This window comes from Schistocerca nitens, chromosome 5 (assembly GCF_023898315.1).
Source record: "Schistocerca nitens isolate TAMUIC-IGC-003100 chromosome 5, iqSchNite1.1, whole genome shotgun sequence".
Classification (NCBI taxonomy): domain Eukaryota; kingdom Metazoa; phylum Arthropoda; class Insecta; order Orthoptera; family Acrididae; genus Schistocerca; species Schistocerca nitens.
Window position 1 is genome coordinate 347084684 of NC_064618.1, and position 13406 is coordinate 347098089.

Below are 13406 nucleotides of genomic sequence, written 5' to 3' on the forward strand. Positions count from 1 at the left end.
GGAACAGTTTTTACATTGGTATTTTTACTACAAGTAAGGAGTAAAATTGAATTACATTGCCATTCTGAAGCTATTTTAATTTGGAGAAAGCGCTACAGACCTTTGCGCATGGTATCACTATCTAAGAAAAGCCAAGTACGCTGTAATTCGTTGCATAATTACCTTCAAGTAGCTGCTCCACTTGGCTGACTTTGCCACATTCGCGTATGTTCCAAATAAACCCGTACGACTCATTAGTACAAGGACAGTTTCACCACCAGAACAGAGAAGTTTACTGATGTTCTTTATTGCCCGCCTGCAAGGAAAAATAGAAAGAGTTTATACAATCAAACAAACAAACAAACTTACATTGAGGATTTTTCCAGCAGAGAGAACAGTGGAACTAAGGACACTGCTCGTTTATTTCCAATTCCACAAATTAGCAACTTTTAGTTCAAGTATGGTTCACGTTTTTCACTAGTCATCAGACCTGACTGTTTTAATCTGCCATAGCTTGTGCCTGTTCTGGAAAAAAAACCCTCTTGCTGTGCTGTTTTTAATTCTCCCAGATGCATTTCGCCTTTCACTTTAAGGAATCATCAATTGGATTTAAGTGATACAGTTACGATATACCTCTGATCCTCAGATTTGCTAAGTTTTACTCAGATTATAGAACAGTTCACTTGTCGCTGTTTTATGGTCTACGAATGACACGTAGCAAATCGAAAGTGTATCCTAACTGTATCATTATACACTGCTGGCCACCGTAAATGCAACACCCTGAAGGAAGCATCCGAATCAAGTGAAATTTACACCATGGATTTGCAGCGATGAGATATGCAACTGATTAGAATTTCAGCGCAGACGCACATCACGCGCGCCTGTGGCGCCACCTCATAGCGCCATTTAAGGCTTGGTGATTTCGACGAGTGTACGTTCGGCACGTGTGTTTACCTTGTGGTTGTTTCACAAGACTATCAGTTATGCCTCGTAGACAACAGCGAACATCGTTTGATCAAGTATCCGAGCTCGACAGAGGAAGGATAGTGGCTTACCGAGATTGTAGATTATCATACAGAGAAATCGCTAGTCGTGTTGGACGAAACCAAACAACTGTAATGCGGTTATGTGACCGTTGGATGCAGGAGGGTACGACGGACCGACGTGGTCGATCGCATTCCCCTCGGTGCACCACTGCACGTGCTGATAGGCAAATTGTGCGCATGGCAGTGACGGATCGCTCAGTGACATCCCGAACCGTAGCACAGCACATTGCGTCTGTAACGCATCATCCAGTGTCTGCGCGTACCATTCGACGCCGTTTACAGCAGAGTGGTCTGTCCGCAAGACGTCCATTGCTTCGTCTACCATTGACGCAGAACCACAGACGTCTCCGTCGCCAATGGTGTGATGACAGACGGATGTGGACGGCAGAATGGTATGACGTTGTCTTTACTGACGAGGCACGCTTCTGTTTGCAGCACCACGATGGTCGGATTCGAGTGTGGAGACACCGTGGAGAGAGGATGCTGGACAGCTGCATTATGCACCGCCACACTGGTCTTGCACCGGCTATTATGGTATGGGTTGGTATTGGATATTACTCTCGCACGCCTGTAGTACGCATTGCCGGTACTTTAAATAGCCGGCGCTACATATCCGAGGTGCTGGAGCCAGTTGTACTTCCTTACTTTCAGGGCTCGGCCACAGCCATATTTCAACAGGATAATGCGCGACCACACGTGGCACGCATTGTCCAAAGGTTCTTCGTCAATAACCAGATTGAAGTGCTTCCCTGACCGGCTCGCTCTCCGGATCTTTCGCCGATAGAAAACATGTGGTCCATGGTTGTTCAACGAGTGACCCAGATTACATCCCCAGCTGCCACACCAGATCTTTGGCAACGTGTGGAAGCTGCTTGGGCTGCTGTACCCCAGGAACACATCCAACGTCTCTTTGGCTCAATGCCGAGACGTGTGGCAGCGGTGATCTCCAACAATGGCGGCTACTCTCGCTACTGATTCTGGCAGGAACCACATGTCACAGACGTCTGTAAACGTAATCATTTGATACTTGTCCAACATGTTATCTACAAAATAAATTTTGTTGTGCTACCTCTTGTCTTTCTTGGTGTTGCATCTACGGTGGCCAGCAGTGTAGATCCCACTGACTATGCCTTAAAGCGAAAGATAGGGGAAGCGCGTCTGGGAAAATTAAACACAGTGCAGCAAGAGAAGACATTTTTTATTTACAAAAATGTTTCTGTGCTTGCTGCGGAGGATGGCTACGCAAACAAACTCTTCCCATACCTTGGTACGTTGGTTAATTTCTTACATGTTTATTAAAATCTAGTGTCCTATACAAGCACACATTCTTGTCTTTTTCCTGTCTTATAATCGAATATTTTCACTGTTGCATCCAGTGTGGTGTGTAGCTATCGCTTTCACATGTAGGCAAGTATCACCGGCAACATGTTGGCAGGTGATAGAATTTCCACTGAGAAATATGAAACCGTTCGGGCCGAGAAGCTATCTGGCAGTTTTGTGTCCTGCAGCTGCAAGGCACACGCGCAATGACTGAAGACTGACGATTCCCAGGCCGTAAGTCATATTTTATCATCAACACAGTAGATCAACGTTCGACATAACCTAAATTCTAATGGAGACCTACTGAAAGATCCTTCTGATCTCAATGGAATATGATGAAGTTAAGGTCTATTGTGACGTATGTCGTGATGGTCATCGCTAGGCACATCATCGTAATATAAGTTCCACGGAAGAATATCGTTTCAGGGACAATGCATCCGGGGAAAGTAAGTGTCGGGGGAGACGAAGGCTCTCACGATGACTGCTAGTTGGTCAGTGTGGTCGCTGTGGAGTGACCTTCCCTGGTGGCTGCTGGAATGGCATGGCGGCGTGGTGTAGAACCAGCGGCTGCGCTCAGCTGGAGGGAGCCCTGGGCGCGGCCTAAGGCCAGGAATGTTTGTGTAAGCTGCTACAGGCCGTCAAGCACAAAACAAGTATCTGTGTGGAGACAACATGCTCGTCTAGTGCTCATTGAACACGTGACCAGCTTGTGTGTGGGGGCATTGAAATGCAAACCGAACAACGATTACAACGGGACCACGGAATGGAGCGTAGTAGTTTCCGCGGTGTCCTCACATTCGAGGAACCCTACGAGCAGAGGACCCGTGTACCCAAAGGTGGTCACATGATGACCTTCCCAGAACTTGCGTGAACGGCTTTCCACTTATTTGGCGGGGAAGATGTATATTTCCGCTACTGGCTTTGTCGTTTGACCTCGGTCTGTCGGGACGCTGTCTGACGGAATTATCTTACTGCACGCGAACACTCACTCCCACACTGCCTATCGGACGAAGGCAACACTTCAGCAATCTTTCACCGTGTGATCTTCACATGTTCGGCGACATGGAGGAAGATGCGTGGACGTAGATTTCAGTCCGACGAGAGAGTGGGGGCGGTTGTGGGTCCCTGAGCAGCCGACCGTGTTCTATGAAACAATAATTAATAGTCTCTTCACCCAGTGCGACAAATGTCTTAAGGTAACTTGCCTGTGAATCTGCTTCAAAAATGGATTTTCCTTTTTCATTTTATATGGGTGTTTAGAGTTTTTTGAACAATGTGGTGGTGAAAAGAAATGAACTGGAAATCAGGAAGTAGTTTAAAAATCTGTCGGTTTGCATCCACACCAATGTTTCCGTTGCTTTCGCATGACAATGCTGTCAGACTGATGTTTGAGAAACATACTATGCAACTGTTTTTCAAGTTGACAGCCCTGTTCGAAGTTACGCTCTTATGTTGCTCTCGTATATCATCGGTTTGCGAGTGTTGGTTTCCCGATAAACTTTTCTGTAGTACGAGTTGCTGCCATTGTCATTCTCTTAAGTTATTATGCCTGTAATTTGTTTTAATGTGGGAAGTGTTATCAGGTGTGAAGATCTAGAGTGAGTAGGAATATATTATGGGTTTAATATGAGACAGTCACTGTTTGTAATTGATTCCATGAGTGTAGCCTAAGCTGCAAAGTTGCTCCTCAGGGTAACTAATGACACCTGAGTAACAAGCATGAAAAGAAAACATGAAAAGAAAAGATTAGCTTGTAGACCAAGAAGATTACGCACCTTGAGTGTATTATAGCAGAGGAGAGCCTTAGATCAAGTTTATCTTTGAAATGAATTTCAGGAGAAATAGATTTTGTGATATGTTTATTCAATAACCTATTTGAGCTAGAGATATGAAATTTCCTGTTATGTTTCAGCGTGCTATTTGGGGGAAAGAAGACTAGAAGCACTGATTTACTATCAACAGGAAGGACAATACATGCTTATTAATTATAAAAAAGCAACCTTAACTTTGATTATCGGATGTAAATATTTCTAGAATAGAATCTTGTGGCAAGAAATACATGACTGATGTCTACTTTTCAGGAAGACTTATTGTTAACATATACTCAAAGCATCTTCATATGAAATTGTAAAAGTGTCAACGTGAGAACTCAAGTGATCAACAGTATATAAAAATATACAGTAGAAACGCTGCTATTGTCCACCTTTCAGCCAACAGAGCGCTCACATTTTTCAGAGACGTGTAGGCTTTACGAAAATTGTCAATATTTTTAAATATGTTCACAGACAATTTGCTTTAAGTTGTGTGGTGATTACTTCTGGTTTGTTGGTGCATTGAGAGGGAAGGAGCCAAACAGGGAGGTCATCAGTCCCGTGATCTAAGGTTGCAGAAAACAAGGGAGGAACTACAAAAAGAGCACAGCACAGTCAAGGGGAAGGACAACGAGCAAACAAAGAATTACAAGGAATTTCTGGGCAGCAGGAAGAGTGAAGAACAGAAGGAGCGGAAATGGCGAATTGAGGGGCGCCCCAGAGACGCTAAACGCATTGGACCACCAACACCACCACCGCCGCCGCCGCCGCCGCCGCCGCCGCCGCCGCCGACCCTTCCCAGTCTCCACTCTATACCATGATCACGTCAACAGGGACAACAGGGGAAGAATAAACAAGGAAAGGGTAAAGAAAACGGCACAAAAAGTCCAAACAAAATGTAGGGAAAAGGGAGGGGGGGGGAGAATGTGGCCAGTATGGAGGTAATACCAAGGGCTCCATAATCGATGCCAACGCTAACCGAGGGACTCCATTTCCGGAGGGCAATTCAGGTACTGAGGCCTGCAAGGCCAAACCACTTTTGCGAAGAAAACCGAGGACAGACGTAACCACATGAGGTTCGTCCGCTAACTTCTGTGAAATGTTGATATAAATAGATTGACGGGGTTATGGGACTAAACAGCGAGGTCATCAATCTCTTGATTCGAAAGTTACGTGCGTAAGATAGAGGTGTCCGCTGAAAGTGGGCGGATCCAGTCAGAGGGGTCAAACTATAAACCGAGGAAACTAAGAATAAAGGGAGAAGGCATGAAAGGGTATGTCAAATCTAAAAACTTGAAAAAACAGAGGGATAAAAGAGCGTCTTTGCAAGGGAGAGCGGTCATGGGTTTCAGTTCCAGGAAACTGGAAGAGGGGCCCCAGCCACAGCCACCATGCCCCTGCTTCAGGAGTAAAGCAAAACCTTATAACTGATGGTGAGTGTTCATCGCAGGTGAGGGTATCATCTGGAGTGCCCCAGGGAATTATGGTAGGTCCGCTGTTGTTTTCTATCTACATAAATGATCTTTTGGATAGGGTGGATAGCAATGTGCGGCTGTTTACTGATGATACTGTGGTGTACGGGAAGGTTTTTTTTTTTGGTTTTGGTTTTAGGGCGCAAAACTGCTATGGTCATTAGCGCCCAGCCTGTGACTTAGGAAATAGTAAAAAAAACCGAAACTGAAAATCAGCAGCAATGGGAACAAAGTCATAAAATTGGAGAAACTAAAAGCAGAAGGAAGGCTTAAAAATCCACTACAGAAAGGGGTTGGTTGTCCCCAAAAAAAGCTTCAAATGACTGACGTCATTTCACTAGCACTAATAAACTGGAGAACGCGGTCGGCTGAGCGCGTGTCATCTGCTAAAATCGACGATAGATCAGGCGATAGCTGTAGACGGGCGCGTAACGGATTAAAATAGGGGCACTCAATTAAAAGGTGTCTTACCGTCCACAGCTGAGAGCAGTGGGGACAGAGTGGGGGAGGATCGCCGCTTAAAAGATGTCGATGGCTAAAAAGACAGTGCCCTATCCGGAGTCTAGTTAAAATTACCTCCTCCCGACGACGCGTTCGGGAGGAAGAAGTCCAAGCGCAAGGTAGAGCTTTCACTTCCCGCAGTTTATTATTGGGAAGTGTTAACCAATGCGCATGCCATAAATGAGCAACTTGGCGACATAAACCGCTCCGTAGATCGGTGAAGGGAAGCGATTGAATAGCTGGCCGAGGAAGAGAGACTGCAGCCTTGGCCGCTATATCGGCCGCCTCATTCCCACAGATACCAGCGTGTCCCGGGAGCCAGAGGAATGCCACCGAGACGCCCCCCAGATGGAGCAAGCGCAGACAGTCCTGAATCCGGTGGACCAGAGGGTGCACAGGGTAAAGAGCTTGGAGACTGAGGAGAGAGCTGAGAGAATCTGAGCAGATAACGTACTGTATCCGCCGATGGCGGCGGATGTAGTGGACAGCCTGGAGAACAGCGTAAAGCTCCGCAGTATAGACAGAACACTGGTAGGGAAGCCGAAATTGATTTGGGGTGTCGCCAACAATATAGGCACTCCCTACACCTAACGATGTTTTCGAGCCGTCGGTGTAAATAAATGTGGCGTCCGTCATTTGTGCACATAGAGCAGCAAATGCCCGACGATAAACAAGTGTAGGGGTACCATCCTTGGGAAATCGACAAAGGTCACGGAGCAGGCAGATCCGGGGACGGAGCCAAGGCGGTGCTGTACCCGAAGTTGTCAAAAAGGTTTTAGGAAAGCGGAAGGAAAGAGAATGGAGCAGTTGACGGAAGCGGACTCCCGGGGGTAGTAGGGAGGAGGAGCGGCCAGCATACCCTACATCAAATGAGGCGTCGAAAAAAAGGGCTTGGGCTGGATTAGCAGGCATGGAAGACAGATGGCTAGCATAACGACTTAGAAGGACCGCTCGCCGATTGGACAACGGAGGTTCAGCAGTCTCAGCATAAAGGGTTTCCACAGGGCTAGTGTAAAAAGCTCCAGACACTAAACGTAATCCACGGTGGTGGATAGAGTCGAGACGCCGAAGAATAGACGGCCGAGCAGAGGAGTAGACTATGCTTCCATAATCCAATTTCGAGCGCACTAAGGCGCGATAGAGGCGGAGAAGGACCACTCGGTCCGCTCCCCAGGAGGTACCATTCAGGACACGGAGGGTGTTAAGCGATCGCAGACAGCGAGCCGAAAGATAAGAAACGTGGGAGGACCAGCACAGTTTTCTGTCAAACATAAGACCCAAGAATTTAGCGACGTCTGAAAACGGAAGGTTGACAGGTCCTAGATGTAAGGAGGGCGGAAGAAACTACTTACGTCGCCAAAAATTAACACAAACGGTCTTACTGGGAGAGAAACGGAAGCCTGTTTCGATGCTCCAAGAGTGGAGGCGATCGAGACATCCTTGAAGACGTCTTTCAAGAAGGCTGGTCCGTTGAGAGCTGTAGTAGATCGCAAAATCATCCACAAAGAGGGAGCCAGAGACATCGGGAAGGAGACAATCCATAATTGGATTTATAGCGATGGCAAACAGTACAACACTCAGCACGGAGCCCTGGGGTACCCCGTTTTCTTGGGAGAAAGTGCGGGAGAGAGTAGTGTTCACCCGCACCCTAAATGTGCGCTCTGCCATAAATTCGCGAAGAAAAAGGGGCAGCCGGCCTCGAAAGCCCCAAGAGAACAGTGTGCGGAGTATGCCTGTCCTCCAACAGGTATCGTATGCTCGCTCCAGATCAAAAAATATTGCTACCGTTTGGCGTTTCCGGAGAAAATTGTTCATGATATAAGTGGAGAGAGCAACAAGATGGTCAACTGCAGAACGATGCTTTCGGAATCCGCATTGGGCAGGTGTTAAAAGACTGCGGGATTCCAGCCACCACGCTAAACGGTAATTCACCATACGCTCCTAAACCTTACAGACACTACTCGTGAGAGAAATGGGGCGATAGCTAGAGGGGAGATGTTTGTCCTTTCCAGGTTTCGGAACAGGAACGACGATAGCTTCCCGCCATCGTCTGGGATAAGTACTGTCGGTCCAAATTCGATTATAAAGGCGAAGGAGGTAACGCAGACTATGGGTTGATAAATGCAGCAACATTTGGACGTGGATACCATCTGGTCCTGGGGCGGAGGAGCGAGAAGAAGAGAGTGCATGTTGGAGTTCCCGCAAGGAGAAAACAGTATTGTAGCTTTCGCGATTTTGAGAGGAGAAAGCAAGAGGTCGCACTTCCGCTGCACGTTTCTTCGGAAGAAACGCTGGCGGGTAATTTGAAGAGCTCGAAATCTCGGCAAAGTGCTGACCCAACGAGTTAGAAATTGCGACGGGGTCCACTAATGTGTCATGCGCGACAGTGAGCCCAGAGACCGGGGAGAAACTAGGCGCGCCTGAGAACCGTCGAAGCCGACTCCAAACTTCCGAGGAGGGAGTGAAGGTGTTAAAGGAGCTAATAAAGAATTTCCAGCTTGCCTTCTTGCTATCGCGGATGACACGACGGCATCGCGCTCGTAGCTGCTTATAGCGGATACAGTTGGCCAAAGTAGGATGGTGGCGGAAAACGCGGATAGCACGTCGCCGTTCACGTAGTGCATCACGGCATGCCTCGTTCCACCAAGGAACTGGGGGGCGCCGGGGCAATTCGGAGGTGCGTGGTATTGAATGTTCCGCAGCTGTAAGAATAACGTCGGTAATATGTGTGACCTCATCGTCGACGCTGGGAAAGTGACGGTCATCGAATGTCGCTAGAGACGAAAAAAGTGTCCAATCGGCTTGAGCAAACTTCCAGCGTCGCAGGCGCATATATGGCCGTTGAGGCTGCAGTCTAAGGACACATGGAAAGTGGTCACTGGAGTGTGTATCATCAAGGGCGAACCATTCGAAGCGCCGAGCTAGCGGAACAGTACCGACCGCAAGGTCCAAATGAGATAAATTTGCCGTGGAGGCAGACAAAAACGTAGGGACCCCAGTTTTGAGGCAAACTTGATCTGCTTGGTGGAAGACGTCCAGCAATAGTGAGCCACGTGGACAAGGATGTGGAGATCCCCAAAGCGGGTGGTGGGCATTGAAGTCCCCAACCAGCAAATATGGGGGTGGAAGCTGACCAAGAAGATGAAGGAGATCAGCTCGTGCCATTGGTGTGGACGATGGAATGTATACAGTACAAAGAGAGAACGTGTATCCGGAAAGGGAAAGACGGACGGCGACAGCTTGGAAGGAAGTGTTTAAATGGATTGGGTGATAATGGACAGTTTCATGGAGAAGAATCATGAGTCCTCCGTGTGCTGGAGTGCCTTCAACAGAGGGGAGATCATATCGGACGGACTGAAAATGAGGGAGAACAAAGCGGTCATGGGGACGCAGCTTTGTTTCCTGAAGACAGAAGATGACCGGTGTGTAGGATTGTAAGAGGATCGACAATTCATCACGATTGGCTCGAATACCGCGGATATTCCAGTGGATAATGGACATAGGGTGAACAGAAAATGGAGGAATGCGACCAAGGTCGCTGTCAACTCAACGACTGCTCTGAGCTTGCGACCGACAGCATGGAATGGCATTCAGCCGAAGGCAGAAGATCCAGATCCATATGTTGGTCAGGAGCTGCTCCTGCCACCAGCGACCGGCCGGTTGATCGGCCGCCAGCAGTGCGCCTCGGCGACACAGAAGACGGCCGACGGCGACTTCCGCCAGGTGGTGCTGTAGATGGGACACGCCTTGGCGGAGAAGGAAAGGAACTGGGTTTCTTTGTAGCCTTCTTGGAAGTATGATGTTTAGAGGAAGGAGGAACCGATGGTTGGGAAGTTGCCGTACGTAAAAACTCTTCACGACTATGATCTTTTTTCGAAGTCTTGGTGTCTGACTTTTGGGCTCGAGATTTAGCAGAACTCGACAAAGGGTGAGCCAGAGCGTGGGCAGGCGAAAGTGGTGAAGTTGAACGGGCGATCTTTGCGCTGGCCGATCTGACGACCGTGGCACTAAAGGTGAGGTCGCAAGTCTGCGTGGCCGCCTCCTTTGTTGGCCGAGGAGAAGCAAGGACAGTGCTGTAGTTTCCTTTCTGAGGCACGGTGGGCTGTCGACCGGCGAATAATTTTCGAGCAGCAAAGGTCGACACCTTTTCCTTCACCCTAATTTCCTGGATGAGTTTTTCGTCCTTAAAAACGGGAGGAAGCGGCGTGGTCACCCATACAGTTGATGCAGCGAGGGGATGGAGGTGGACAAGCACCGTCATGGGCATCCCTGCCACACGTAACACATTTGGCCGGATTGGAACAGGACTGGCTGGTGTGATTGAACCGCTGGCACCGATAGCAACGCGTAGGGTTCGGGACGTAAGGGCGAACGGAAATTATCTCATAGCCGGCTTTGATTTTCGATGGTAGTTGAACTTTGTCAAATGTCAAGAAGACGGTGCGGGTTGGAATGATGTTCGTGTCAACCCTTTTCATAACCCTATGAACAGCCGTTACGCCCTGGTCAGACAGGTAGTGCTGAATTTCTTCGTCAGACAGTCCATCGAGGGAGCGTGTATAAACGACTCCACGCGAGGAATTTAAGGTACGGTGCGGTTCCACCCGGACAGGGAAGGTGTGTAGTAGTGTCGTACGCAGCAATTTTTGTGCCTGGAGGGGAACTGACTGTTTCTAACAACAGGGTGCCATTCCGTAATCTGGAACAAGACTTTACAGGACCTGCAATTGCGTCGACACCTTTCTGAATAATGAAAGGGTTGACCGTGGAGAAGTCGTGACCTTCGTCAGACCGAGAAACAACAAGGAACTGTGGCAACGATGGAAGAACTGACTGTGGTTGAGACTCAGTGAACTTACGTTTGTGAGCAGACATAGTGGAAGGTGAGGAAACCATTGCGGAAGAATCCCCCATGATTACCGGCGTCTCCGATGGCGCGCTCCTCCCTTGTGGGGGCCCTCTCTGAGGGCACTTCCGCCTTAGGTGATTGTTCACACCTCAGGTCACACCTCCCGACAAACGGACGGAGGGACCAATCGGCACTTTCGGAAGGTATCAGCTCGGGTAATCACCCCTCCCTGGGCCTGGCCGTTACCAGGGGGTACGTACGTGTCCTACCTGTCTACCCGTGGCGGGGAATTATGCGTTACCCCGTCACCGGCTACACATGGAAGTGCGTGGGTTGGCCTTCAGACACGCACAGGGAGGAAGAAAGAGAAAGGGAAAGGAAAGAAGAGAGGTCTCAAACGCCGCAGCGGAGAAGGTAGAGAGAAGAGGTAAGGAAAAGAGAAGGACAAAGGAAGGATGAAGACTTACAAGCAAGGAATGAAGGCGAAGAATGTAGTATATGTACAAGCGTCCGTCTCCGGACGTAGGCACAAACCATAACCCCAGAGAAAGGGAAAGAAAGAGCCAGAGGTGAAGGGGGGCGGGGGTGGCGAAGATGGGGAATGGGGAAGGATGCGGAAAGGGAAGGTATGCAGCCCGGAAACGAAGGAAGGCCACATCAGCTCGGGGTCCCGTGCTCGCTACGCACGTATCCACAAAAGAGTTGTGGATCCCCTGGGGGGGTACGGGAAGGTGTTGTCGTTGAGTGACTGTAGGAGGATACAAGATGACTTGGACAGGATTTGTGATTGGTGTAAAGAATGGCAGCTAACTCTAAATGTAGATAAATGTAAATTAATGCAGATGAATTGGAAAAAGAATCCCGTAATGTTTGAATACTCCATTAGTAGTGTAGCGCTTGACACAGTCACGTCGATTAAATATTTGGGCGTAATATTGCTGAGCGATATGAAGTGGGACAAGCACGTAATGGCAGTTGTGGGGAAGGCGGATAGTCGTCTTCGGTTCATTGGTAGAATTTTGGAAAGATGTGGTTCATCTGTAAAGGAGACCGCTTATAAAACACTAATACGACCTATTCTTGAGTACTGCTCGAGCGTTTGGGATCCCTATCAGGTCGGATTGAGGGCGGACATAGAAGCAATTCAGAGGCGGGCTGCTAGATTTGTTACTGGTAGGTCTGATCATCACGCGAGTGTTACGGAAATACTTCAGGAACTCGGGTGGGAGTCTCTAGAGGAAAGGAGTCATTCTTTTCGTGAATCGCTACTGAAGAAATTAAGAGAACCAGCATTTGACGCTGACAGCAGTACAATTTTACTGCCGCCAACTTACATTTCGCGGAAAGAACACAAAGATAAGAGAGATTAGGGCTCGTACAGAGGTATACAGTCATTTATGCTCAATAAGTTCGACTGACTATTAGAGGCACCCTGGTGAATAGTGAAACCACGTCGAAGCTCATTAGGATGTCAGTGTCTTTCAGTCTGAAATTTGACGAGAAGACTACCGAACTCTTTAGGCATGTCTTGACCTCAACGTATTTTCTGTTCAATGGGGAATACTATGGAGTCGCAATGGGCAGCCCACTCTCGCCGGTGGTCGCGAATTTGTACATGCAGTACTTTGAGATGGAAGCCTTGGCGTCATCCAATTGGAAACCCACTTGTTTCTTCCGTTATGTCGATGACACGTTCGTCATCTGGCCCCATGGTAAGGACAAGCTCCTGGATTTCCTTACACACCTAAACTCCATACATCCAAACATCAGATTCACTATGGAGACCGAAGCAGAAGGAAGATTACCATTCCTGGACGTCATGGTCAAGAGAAGAGCTGATGGTACCCTGAGCCACGGTGTGTACAGGAAGAAAACGCACACTGACCTGTACCTGCATGCAGACAGCTGCCACCACCCCTCCCAGAGGAATGGAGTACTAAAAACACTAGTACACAGGGCGCGCAGCATCTCAGACGCAGAGAATCTGACCCAGGAATTTGAACACCTCAAAACCGTGTTCCGAAAAAACGGTAACTCGGAATGGCAGATTAGACGCGCTCTCCGTCCCACCACCACAGCACAACCTGGTTACGAATGAAGTCACCGAAGAAGAGGTAGACACTGCCTTTATTCGGTACAATGGCACAATATCGGGGAAAATCGGCCGTATATTAAAGAAACACCGAGTTAAATCGTCTTTTGCCCGCCCAATAAAACACGGGCATTACTGGGAAGTGTGAAAGATGACCTCGGTTTGAGGAAGGCCGGCATATATCAAATTCCCTGTGAGTGTGGGAAAATTCATATCGGACGAACAGTACGCACCATCTAAGATCGTTGCCGAGAACATCAAAGGGACACTCGACTGAAATATCCAAATAAGTCGGCGGTAGCAGAGCACTGTTTGTCCGAGAAACACGAGATGGAT

The 13406-nt window shown here is 48.4% G+C and overlaps 1 protein-coding gene across 1 annotated transcript in view; it reads right to left on the reverse strand.

Moving 5' to 3' along the window:
- LOC126260437 (juvenile hormone acid O-methyltransferase-like) overlaps nucleotides 1-13406 on the reverse strand; it is a 69551-nt gene that overhangs the window by 39273 nt on the left and 16872 nt on the right. Inside the window, exon 2 of the mRNA XM_049957766.1 lies at nucleotides 163-295. Within this exon, the coding sequence (XP_049813723.1) occupies nucleotides 163-295 (133 nt within the window). The remainder of the gene's footprint in view (nucleotides 1-162; nucleotides 296-13406) is intronic.